This window comes from Anolis sagrei, chromosome Y (assembly GCF_037176765.1).
Source record: "Anolis sagrei isolate rAnoSag1 chromosome Y, rAnoSag1.mat, whole genome shotgun sequence".
Lineage (NCBI taxonomy): Eukaryota > Metazoa > Chordata > Lepidosauria > Squamata > Dactyloidae > Anolis > Anolis sagrei.
This window is the reverse complement of record NC_090035.1, coordinates 45,822,592-45,835,477: the sequence shown is the minus strand read 5'-3', so window position 1 is coordinate 45,835,477 and position 12,886 is coordinate 45,822,592. Positions and strand designations below refer to the sequence as shown.

General features: G+C 44.6%; 1 protein-coding gene across 1 annotated transcript in view; it reads right to left on the bottom strand.

Moving 5' to 3' along the window:
* LOC132781813 (uncharacterized) overlaps nt 1-12,886 on the bottom strand; it is a 341,517-nt gene that overhangs the window by 10,021 nt on the left and 318,610 nt on the right. The window contains exon 3 of the mRNA XM_067461532.1: nt 3,774-4,844. Coding sequence (XP_067317633.1) covers nt 3,877-4,844 — 968 coding nt within the window. The 3' untranslated portion in view covers nt 3,774-3,876. The remainder of the gene's footprint in view (nt 1-3,773; nt 4,845-12,886) is intronic.

Genomic DNA, 12,886 nt, shown 5'->3' with positions numbered 1-12,886 from the left:
CGCGGTGAGAACAGAGGAACACCAAGTCTCATCACGGTGAGAACAGAGGAACACTAACCAAGGAAGATTGGTTTATAAGATTAGTAAACAAGCATCTCATAACTGGTAATTCAAATCAACTCAATCAGAGTGAGACAGCATACCGCAAGACTATAATTTACTATTGTGTTACTTTATTTATACAACTGGCTATCTGAATCTACAGGCTGGGCATCCACAGAGTCAACAATTCAGGACTTTTGTGTGTGTGTATATGTGTGTGTGTATAAACCCCAAAGGCAAACTTGTACTTATTGGGACTTGAACATCCATAAGCATCCCTTTATCCCACTTGCAAACACTCCCCCCCCCCCCAATCTCAGACAAAACATACCGATTTGAGAAACACAGTAGGATTTGTTTAAAATGGCATCACATTTTCTATTGAATTAAAATCACAAAGTTATCCATTTATGACGAAGGGGAATAATAGCACAGCATAATTCTCTTGCAAAACAATGAGTTCCCAATAGCCTGCTGGAATACAAACACCTGCATAAATGATGAAAGGATATCAAGGACGGTTCAGAAGGAACTCCAGCCCGTATAATCCCTCCAAAAGGCCCTCTCATCATCATCATCATCATCATCATCATCATCATCATTATCATGTTTGCCTGACTATCAAGAAAAAAGTGAGTGCTAGAATTAATAGCATATGAAAGCTGACTGGCACAAACTGGGGATCACAACCAGACACAGTGAAGACATCTGCCCTTGCGCTTTGCTACTCTTCTGCTCAGTGTGGAAAACATTTCACCACATTAAAACAGTGGATGTGGCTCTTAATAAGAAATGCTGCATTATCACAGGGTGACTACGCCCAACACTGCTGGAGAAATTATACTGTTTAGCCAGTATCACACCACCTGACATCTGTCGGGAAGTAGCAACCAGCAATGAAAAGACTAAGGCAGTGACATCCCTGGCCCATCCTCTGTTCGGATATCAGTAAGCAAGCCAACACCTAAATTAAAGAAATATCTTCCTACGATCTACAGAGACACTTGCAGGAACACTTCAGCAAGCAAGAGTCGAAAAGTGGTAGGTTAAAACCCGGAACATCAATCCATGGTTGATACCAAATGAGAGACTCCCTATTGGGCACACAGAAAAATGGGCGACTTGGAAGGTGCTGAACAGACTGGGACCAACCTTAGGAAATGGAGCCACAAAGTGGAGTCCATGACACATAACTGTGGATGACAGCAAACCACAGATCACTTACTACAATGCAGTCTGAGCCCTGCCACATGCACAATGGAGGACCTCCATACAGCCACACCAGGGGCACTCCAAGTGGCCAGCTTCTGATCAAATTACATTTAGTATCATGCCAAGTTTTTAATTTCGTTCATGGTTTTTCTATATATTATAACTGTATTCTCAGTTCGCTTAAATAAATAAATTCGATAAATAAATAAATGTTTATGTTTATTTATATTCTACTTTTTCTCTCCACAAGGAGACTCAAAGCAGTGTTTCCATCCAATGTGAGAATGGCAGGACTGAAATAAAAGGCTTAACTAAAGATTTCTTCCAGTCGTAGCACTGATGGGTTCAATGCAGGTGAAGAGCAAATAATCTTCACAGAATTCTGTCGTAGTTGCCGATTTACAATCTGGTTGGATGCTTCAACGGTACTGACCTGTAAAACGCTTGGTTCCACTACACATGCCTGATTCTAGTCATTGCAATAAGCCAAAATGCCATATTGCCTCTCACTCATTAGAATTGGACATTCAATGTAAACTGATCATGGACAGCCCAAGGCTGCGTATTGCTTTAACCCACTGCAATCCACAGCAGATGAAGCAGTGTAGTAGGATGGTCTTTTACATTAAAAAAAAAGACTCACCATACACAAAATGTCCCTCACTCACCTGTTGCACAGCACCATCATGGGAAAATGGGTGCCTCTTGTTTGGGGCACATCACTTTCAAAGTACCCCTTTCTTATGTGTGTTCGGAAAGCCTGCTAGAAGCTAATTGAGCCAGTTGCTGTCTGACTACAATTCCCATACTCCCATATCTGCTGGTTTTGGCTGATCAAAGTGACATGGCCTCTCATCAATTTTAATCTTCACCGCATCCTTCTTAGATCACAGTATCCTTCTGAGATGCCTCACAGGAATGGGACTTGGGGGCACTGTTCTGCAGTGGATTCAATCCTTCCTGGGGGGTCACTCTTAGAAGGTGTTATTGGGGGACACCTGTTTGGCCCCACAACCATTGTCCTGTGGGGTTCCGCAGGGTTCAGTACTGTCCCCAATATTGTTTAACATTAACATAAAGCCACTGGGAGATCATCCAGAGTTTTGAAGTTCAATGTCATTTGTATGCAGATGACGTCCAACTCTTATCACTCCTTTCCGCCTGCTGCTAAGGAGGCTGTTCAAGTCCTGAACCGGTGCTTGGCAGCTTTGACTGTCTGGATGAGGGCTAACAAATTGAAATTGAATCCAGACAAGACAAAGATTCTGCTGGTCAGTTGAAAGGCCGAATTGGGTATAGGGTTACAGCCCGTGCTGGACGGGGCTACACTCCCCCTGAAGACACAGGTTCACAGCTTGGGAGTTCTCCTGGACTCATCACTGAGCATGGAACCCCAGGTCTCTGCAGTGGCTGAGGAGCAATCACACAATTAAAACTTGTGCGCCAGCTATGCCCGTACCTTGGGAAGCCAGACTTGGCCATGGTGGTCCACACTCTTGTTACATCCCAAATAGACTACTGCAATGCACTCTATGCGGGGTTGCCTTTGAAGACTGTCTGGAAGCTCCAAATAGTCCAATGGGTGGTAGCCATATTTCTTGCTCCAAGGACGTACAGGGAGCATACAACCCCCCCTGTTGCGTCAGCTCCACCGGCTGCCAGCTTGCAAAAATGTCACATCTCACCATGGAGGGAAGGACTGTGTTTCCCTTGCTCTGCTTTGCAGGAAGCGCTAAATGGTGGGAGGCAACTTCATGGCCTTTATCACTCCTCCCCCTTGTTGTAGCTCTTTATCTATAAGCTAAACTTGCATGCTATGAAAGAGGACGGTTCTTCCTTCTTCATAAAAACCGGACAACTGTCTTCTGTTGGGAAAGTTACAAGGCTACTCTAGTTCATGCTGTATGGACAATTCATCCCACACACTCGCCCTATGCAAAGAGGGAGGTATACTATCCACTTCAACTAATCCTTGGTGACGTACTGCAAGTTCTCCCAGTGATCTACCAGTGGATCCCAAATTATGGAAATTGCAGTTTAATGTTATCTGGCTGGCTATAATTTGCCCACCTCAATTTGAGACGAAGACTATCAAAACTTTAGTTCTCAAAGGCTGGGCGGCCACATCTTCTGTCTTTCCTGGTCATTGCCTGAGGATGGTAGGTGTTGTCACCTAATTAGATTTAGTTGGGGAAGGTTGAGAAAGGGAAGTTTGAACTACTATGTGATCATCATGTGTTTCAGTTGGAAATATCATTTCTCTTCTTATCCTTTGGTGCATTTCAAGAATAGGACTAGACTCCATCAAAGCACCTTCTAAAATGAATCATGTCATCTTTAAAGATGCCACTAGGTTATTTTCTCCACCATGCCTCTCTTTTCTATGCTGAAAAAGACCAACATGGCTACGGCCTTAAAACCCTACTGGAATGTTTAGCCAATTCACGGTCAAAGACAGGCTCATCTCCCCTCGAGGCAGACAAAAATAATCTGAGGAAAGTGTATGGTTCAGATCTCACCTGCATTATGCTCATCCACTGAAAAAGCTTTGTTTTCCATGAAGCTCCGTGGAAGCTGTAAATCATCCTCAAACGCATGCGTGGTTGTGAAGTGTCAAAATAATTAGGTGTGTTTTCTTGCTCGGATGGAAGGATGGAGCAGTGGACCTCTGGGATGGCGTGAAAGACCACAAAGACCCAACCGCTGGAGATCAGCGCAATAGCGAGCGTTGGGTCCCGCCACTGGTCCCGCCTCCTGAGTTCTTACATTGCCAGATACATTGGCAATGCCAGATACAGATACATTGCCAGCCACGCAAACCAAAGCAAGACTGAGAAAAAACTGGTGAGAATGAGGCACACACCATTCTTCTTCCACTTCTTGAACTTGCTGCAAACTGTGAAAAAAGAAAAGCCCAGAGCCACCACCATCAGAAACATCACATAGATGGATGCCATGGCGAAATCCATCGACTCGTAATGGCAGGCCAGCTTCCCGTCCCTCACAATGGTCAGTATCAGCCATTCTGTTGCAATAATAACTTGGATCATGGCAAGGCAGATGGCCGCACCAGCCAGCTGCCATCCAGACGAGCTTTTGCCATGGCGGACGAGTCTCCGGAGCCTCCAGGCCTGAGCGACCAAGCATGAGAAGCACAGGGCAAAGAGGACCCCCCCACAGGAACCTACGCACGGAGCAGAGAGTCTCATCTTCCTCGATGATGAAGGCAAATGCCAAGCCAAAGAGTCCCAAGGTCCCAAGAAGGAAGAGGAAATGCATCCCCAGTGGGCTCTTCTTCTCTTTCTCTTTGATGAACGGCAGCCGCACCAGCAAGATCAGCATGAGAAGCAGCGTGATCAAGACCCCGGTGCCAGCCACCACTTCCACAACAATTCCCCAGATAGCATCCAGATCGCAGAGGTACACGTACTGAGGAAGGATGTCCAGTCCGCAGCCTCTGGAGGTGCTGGAGTTCTCAGAGGACCCATAGCCAACCACGAGGAGGAGGAGGAGGAGGAGGAGGAGGAGGAGGAGGAGGAGGAGGAGGAGGAGGAGGAGACCAAGGGTTGAGAGAGCCACCATTTTTCTGTCTGGAACAAGAAGACCAGGAGATAAAATATAAGAATGAGAGGGTGTTCTTCCCACTTATTCCATTATACTACACCTCGTAGGACCTTATCACATTGAGATACAATCCATTCGTATCAGTATGCATCCCATATATTTTTAGGACTGGATGCATGCTGTATTTAGACAGGATGCAACCTCTCCTTCCTCATCACACCTGATCATTATTATGATTCTTATGATTGGAAAACACTGTGCTTTGACTCCCCACACCACGGAAGGCTGGCTCCTACCGGCTGTTAGGAATTGAAGTCCAAAACACTTGGAGGGCCAAAGTTTGCCCATGCCTGGTCAGCACTGCAATAAATGCAGATAAACGGCATTATGAAACTTCATTATATGGCCGTGTAGATGGGGTCTGGGGTTCCCACATTCAAAACTGGAGGCAATTCAATCCCATTTTTGCGTCTTAAGTGTGGCGAATATACACTTTGATCCACATCAGTTACGTTGGTTACGGTCCTTTCCGTTTTCTGATATACGTCTAAAGATAAGGCACATGCTAAGAATTGCCTCGGGAGTGCTCCTTACTTTTGTCCTGGAAACACTATAACCTCATGATGCTAATTCACACCTAACTCAAAATTATGCATTCACGTTGTTCCGTATCAACCAGGCAGGCACGGGAGTTGTGAAATATGTATACTCTGACACTGAAAAAAGCATTGCCCTCGTTTCTATATATTGATGCTTGAAAGAACTGACAACACTCTCACTGTATGAGAACATTTCCTGTTACATTTCCTGTTATTTTGTTTCTGGCTTCAAGGAGGAGAACATCCCTTCTTGTTATCATAACACATACGGTACTTTAAAAAAAAACTGTCCTTGTTGGACATTTTGCTTAGGTACTCTGCTGCTGAGGACATATGCCCAGTGTGGAACACATCTCACCATGTTAAAACATTGTCTATGCCCTACACCAATGGAGAAATTATACTGTCTAGCCCAGTGGTTCTCAACCTTCCTAATGCCTTGACCCTTAATACAGTTCCTCATGTTCTGGTGACTCCCAACCATAAAATTATTTTCGTTGCTACTTTAGAACTGTCATTTTTCTACTGTTACGAATCGTAATGTAAATATCTGATATGCAGGATGTATTTTCATTCACTGGACCAAATTTGGCACAAATGCCTGATATGCCCAAATCTGAATACTGATGGGGTTGGGGGGATTGGTTTTGTCATTTGGGAGTTGTAGTTCTTGGGTTTTACAGCTCATCTATAATGAAAGCACATTTTGAACTCCACCAACGATGGAATTGAACCAAACTTGGCACACAGAACTCCCATAGCCAACAGAAAATACTGGAAGGGTTTGGTGGGCATTGACCTTCAGTTTTAGAGTTGTAGTTCACTTACATCCAGAGAGCACTGTGCACTCAAACAATGATGGATCTGGACCAAACTTAGCACAAATACTCAATATGGCCAAATGTGAAAACTGGTGGAGTTTGGGGAAAAATAGACCCTGACATTTGGGAGTTGTAGTTGCTAGGATTTATAGTTCACCATACAATCAAAGAGCATTCTGAACGCTACCAATGATCAAATTGGGCCAAACTTCCCACACAGAACCCCCATGACCAACAGAAAACTTTGGTGACCCCTCAGACAGCTCCTCACAACCCCTTCAGGGATCCCAACCCCCAGGTTGAGAAATACTGGTGTTTCTGGTATTGCACCAATTGACATATGCCAGTTAGTGACAGCCAATAATGAAAGGACCAAGGTAATAACATATCAGGCCCATCCTCTGTTTGGATATTAGCCAGCATGCCAATGCCTTAAATCAAGAGATACTCGCAAGAACACCTCAGTAAGCAAGAATCCCAACCTGGCAGGCAAAAACCCTGAACCTCAATCAGTGGCTGAGGCTGGATGAGAGACTCAATCCGGGCACAGAGAGGACTGGGCAACTTGGAAGGAGCTGAACAGACTGCACTCTGGCATGACGAGAAGCAGAGCCAATCTTAAGAAATGGAGCCACAAAGTGGAGCCCACAACATATGAGTGGGGAGAAGAGCAAACCACAGACCACCTACTACAATGCAGTCTGAGCCCCGCCATATACATAATCAAGGACCTTCTTACAGCCACACCCGAGGTGGTCAAAGGACATTTAGTATCATGCCAAGTGTTTAATTTTGTTTGTGGTTTTTCTATATATTGTAATTGTATCCTCAACTCACTTTTGACATGATAAATAATTAGACATTTGTAAAGATGCAACTAACTAATATCAAATATATTATCCCCATTTTTTTTCTTTTTCCTTCCCTTACCCTATTCACTCTCCTAGTAAATGTTTAATAAAAACGATTTGGTAAACAGATCTGATAAACAGGCCTTTGGACAAGCAATCAGCTGATCACAACTTACATTCTCCTGCTGCCTTTAGCTTTGGACACACAGTTGTTGGTACCCGCTTCACTGCTATCCAAACAAGGCATGACAACTTCCAAGAATGCATCATCATCATGAGTAGTCCCCCCCCCCCATTTTTTTTAAAAAAATAACTGATTCTTGTCATATTCATCTCAAGTGATTCCAGCTGTTATGGGACAAGCTATTCCATAGAGGCCATGTCCCGCTTCCTCCTTTCCTGAAGATATGTTTGGCAGGAGCAGAGAGACATCCTAAGAGCTAGTGGCCCGTCATTCATCCCTTCCTAGAGTTGTGGAGTGGAAGAATGGAGCCAAGCCAAGCAGAAAAAGGCACTAGTTATCAGGAATCTGCCCCTTACCAATTTTAGGATTTTCTTTCTGGACTAATTGCCACCAAATTTGGCAACAATACACCTACTAACCCAAGGAGTGACCATTACTCAAAAAATGATTTTGTCATTTGGGAGTTGTAGTTGCTGGGATTTACAGTTAACATACAATCAAAGAGCATTCTGAACTCCACCAACAATGGAATTGAACCAAATTTGGCACACAGGACTCCCTTGACCAACAGAAAACACTAGAAAGGTTTGGTGGGCATTGACCTTGAGTGTTGGAGTTGTAGTTCACCTAAATGCACTGTGAACCCAAACAATGATGGATCTGGACCAAACTTGGTATGGAAACTCAATATGCCCAATAGGCCTGGGTAACAACGGAAAAATTTGTTTCTAAACTCGTTTCGTTTTTAGGGGTCCATTACGTTTCGTTTTTTTAAAGAATTCCGAAATTTTCCTTTTAAAAATTTCAAAATTTACCAAATTTCGTATAATTATGAATCGATTCGTTAATGGCGGACGCGATTGTGCAATATGCTAAAAAAAAAAACCTCCAAATGGGACAGGGGGAACTTCTGAAGCTTCCCTCTCCCTCTGTTGTTGACTGTTGGTGTGATAAAACAAACAACAACTATAAAACTTGCACCAGACATGCGAAAATAATTACGAAATAATTACGAAATAATTTCAAAATAATAACGAAATAAATTGAAAAAATTGTTTCGGATCTAATTTACTCCTCACACTATTCCTGCATGGCTCAATATTGGATCGTAAGCTAATTTAAAGATGAATTAATAACGAATTACGAAATTAACTAACGAAACCGCCCAAGCCTAATGCCCAAATGTGAACACAGATGGAGTTTGGGGAAAATAGACCTTGACATTTGGGAGTTGTACTTACTGGGATTTATAGTTCACCTACAATCAAAGAGCATCCTGAACTCCACCAACTATAGAATTGGGCCAAACTTCCCACACAATAGAAAATACTGTGTTCTCTGGTGGTCTTTGGCGACCCCTTTGACACCCGCTTGTGACCCCCCCCCCCCCCCCCGAGATCCCAACTCCCAGGTTGAGAAATGCTGCCTTAAGGTCATCCAAAGCAACTTCCTTCACCAGGGCCAGAAAACATAATCAAAGCTCTCCTGACAAAGAGCCATCCAGCCTTAGATATAGATAGATATGACTCTCTCTCACACACATATATGTATATGACAGATATAATATCATAGATTTGAAAGGGACCCCTAAAGAAGGGTCCCTTTGCATGTTGCATGTTCCAGAGTACGCAAACCAAACCATCTCTACATCAACACTGACAAAGAAGCAACAAGAAATACTGTTTACCCACAAGCATAAAGAAATTACATAGATTAAAAACCAACACTTGCTCATTACTTTGTTTTCCAGATCACTAGACTGAGCCACAGAAATGCTTGGCAGGGGATGACTAGTCGCTTTATAAAGCATGATCACATCGTTCTTTGATGGTTTTTCTTAAAGCTACCTTGTTCTAGAACGGCTGTTCCAGGGACTCCAATTTTGTGTTTTGCACTGAGTGTTTGTTCATAGTCCTAAGTTGCAGGGACTTTGCAGATAGGTGGCTTCCTTTGGCTGCATTCATAGGGCAAGCCACCTGTCAATAATAGTTAGGATCTCTGGTCCTGCCCCTCTCTGGGTTTTTTGGAGGGAAGGGGCCATTTTTTCAGGCAGTCACACACAAGGAAGCCAGCCTATAGGACACAAATCAGTTTGTTCCGTAGGAAAGGCTTCATTCCTCAAGACCATCTGGGGTCCTAACTGACTATCCAGTTCCTGGGAAATGGAAGGAAAAGGTCCCAAAGGCTCTGGCTGAGAGCTCACAGCCTCAGCCTCACAGCCCCAGAGGGAAAAACAGACCTGAAGTTCCCACTAGATAGCATTGTAGAACCACAGAATTCCAGCTGCTATATCTTCAAGCCTCAGCCGGTAAGGTTTGCTCGATACCCAGACGCACGTGGATTTTGGTAGCAGCACCCACGCCGACTAGGCATAGATAGAAAGCGGCCTGAGGGGGGGGGGGATTATAAAGAGTTCTTCCTTATGCTGAAATAGTACAGTTAAACCAAGTCAGTGCCAGTTTCTTAAAGACTAGAATAGTAAAGCCTTGAAGTGTTGTTTGAAGATTTGTTCCTTAATAAAGACTTTGTTGTACTTTTAAAGAACTCTAAAGCCCATTACTTCTGGAAGTCTCTAGCAATCTCTCTTCGGGCACCCTGGCTTCCCACTGGGTTTAAAGTGTGCGTCCTGTAGAATAAAGGCATTGTGTACTGGCCCAGTGGCGACAGAACATTGAGGAATGATGCTGGTGGCCTTTGTCACCTGGGAGTATAAGAAAAAGGACTTTAAAGAGCTACAGAACTGTATAGAACAGGGAGCCTGCACAGGGCCATTTTAAGTTCTATTACCTGTATCCATCTGCCTGTGTTTGTTCATTTTCGGCCATCTTGGAAGGTACCCCATGTGACCAGTAGGGAGGGGCTGGTTGCCTCCTTCTTCGCTCCAAGCCATATCTTCTTTGCAAGAGGGAGTTTGCAAGTTGCTACATTCCTCCTCCAGTTTTGCACAGCAGGTCTGCACACAATTGCAACAGTTTTTTCCAGCCCCAGAAGCAAGGTTTTCCCGCCCTTTCTAAAGTATCTATACAGGCAGCTCTGCAAAGTTTGCTACAATATTTGCACAGCAAGTCTGCAATTTGCTACTTTGCAAGTCTCCAGCCAGAAGCAAGATTTTTCCCGCCCTTTTTCTGGGGCCCTGCACAACATTGCTACAGTTTGTTCAAGCAGCAGAAGCAAGCTTTCCCGCTCTTTTGAAACAAGCTTTTCTGATTTCTGGAAAGGAACATTTGCATTCCTTTTGGCCTTTTGCAGCCTTTGAGCAAGAGTTTAATGTGCATTTGAATTATCGTGTCTGCTGTGTCTATTCTGCCAGTAAAGTGATAAGTTTGAGTGTGCTAATAACTGCCTTGATACTTGCTTGCTCTATTTGTTGTTGGAATTGCATTTACATGCTGTTTGCTGCATCCTATTGAAACTGCATTGATATATTGCTTGTTGTACACTGACTGCTTTGTAACTGCATTGATATATTGCATTGCTCTATTTACTGTTAATTGCTACTTATTGCATTTTCATTTTGTGTGTTCTATTAACTGTTGGTTATTGATATACTGATTGCTCCACTTGTTATTTTACCTGTATTGATATATTGTTTGGGCAATCTGCTGTCATGGCTCATACCTCGGGTTCACCAAAATCTGAAAGCAAACCCTTTGACCTCCGATCCCAGGGTTCTACGTACCCCTCCCAGAAAGCCTTAGACGCGCTCCTGCAGGAGGAGTCTCAGCATACAGACAAGATTGAAAGCATATGGTTTCTATTGTCAAATCTGACAACCAGTTACAACGTTGGGAGGATTTAGAAGAATCCCAGAACATAAAGGCAGATCTTAAGGTTTTGGTTAACAAATGGAGGTGCCTGGTCGATGACATCACTCAGTTGCTTAGTAAAATAAACAACCAGGATGCAGATTCTAGGGCAATTCGGTTTTTGAACACTGTTAGGCATAGGGAAGTTAGCTATGCTCATTTGTTTCATGCAGACGACTTTGGTCCCTCCCCCAGAAGGGACAAAGATAGTCAAGCTTCACCCACTGGTAGTGTGATCCCAGAGCTCCTTAAGCATTTCCCAAAGGCTTTAAGTGCGCAGACCAGTCAGGGAGGTGCTTCTGGTCAAAGCAAGCACAGCCATACCAGCAGGAAGCATAGCAGCAGACATGGCTCTGCGTCAGGGACTTCCGTCAGCAGGAGCAGCTCCTCATTGATGGCGACCCTTTACAACAAAGAAGCCAGGCGCTGGAGTTACAAGAGAAGATTCTCGAGGCTGAAGCTGAGGCAGCAGCAGCAGATCTAGGCCTGAGCTTTGAGCGGGCCCAGGTTGAGCTCCAGGCCGAACAAGCATCATAAAAGTTGACGCGTGTCCAGCAAGAGGCAGCAGCAGAGCGGGCTCAAATGGAAATAGAATCAAAGCTAAAGTTGGCACGCGTCCAACAAGAGGCAGCTCAGAAGAGGGTTCGTGCCCAGATCCTTGCAAAGGCGCTGCAAGGAGAGCTGTCTCAAGAAAACGTCAACCGTTTACCAACACCACCAACCACGCCTCTTCTGCCAGCCCACGTTGGCTTCCAAGATGACAAGCTGGTGCAGGTGGACAGCGACTTCATGCCACACAGGCAGGTCGAGCAATTCAGGGCCAGGAGCCCACAGCCACCAACTCAGGCAGTGAGGCCCAGCCTGAATACCAGGGTTTCGCCAATACCTGAGACCACAGGTGTTCCTCTAAAGGGACCTTTCAGATTCTAGAGAAACTTCACCTTTACCCCTGACCAATCTCCCGTTTCTTCAGACTCCTCAGTCGCAGCTTGAGTCTCTATTTAGGAACCCAAAGAAGGATTTGAGGGACAAAGGTGTGGAAAAATTCTCTGACTGGCCAGAAGATTTCCTACTTTGGAAGAAGACCTTTCAATGTGCCATACAGAGTTTAAGGCTCACCTCTGAGGAACAATTGACTCTTATGATCACTTGGCTTGATCCAGTATCAGCTCAGCAGGTGAGAAGGATTTTCTCGGCTCTCATTGACCAACCAGATAGAGCTTTGGACACTGCATGGATGAGGCTGGGTCCAGCACCCAGATTGAAGCCTCACTGATGGATAGACTTCATAAGTTCCCAGTGTTCAAACCTAAGGACTTTGAACAGCTTTGGGACTTGTCAGACTTATTGATTGAGCTTCAGTCTGCCAAGGGAAACCCACAGCTTCCAGGGTTTGCCTACCTGGACCAACACCTGTCCCAAACTGCCATCACTCAGAAGCTGCCATATTCCTTATAAGAAGAGTGGGGCAGAGAAGTCTTCAGATTTAAACAGGCCAATCATCAGGTCTACCCTCCGTTCACCCATCTTGTGGATTATGTTATGAATGCCGCCATGCAGCTCAATGACCCACAGACAGGATTTCCAACTCTTTATGGGACTCCAAGGATGGACAGGCCCATCAAAGACCCTAAGAAACCTAGAAAAGACAGTGGCACCAAGAGAAACATCACCGTCAAGTCCATGGAGACCAACTCATCTCCAGCTGACCCCAAGGATATCTGAATGGCAGGAAATTATGTACCCTGTCCCCAAAGGATCTTACAAAGCACTCTGGAAACAAACTTAAACTCTTGTCAACCAGTTT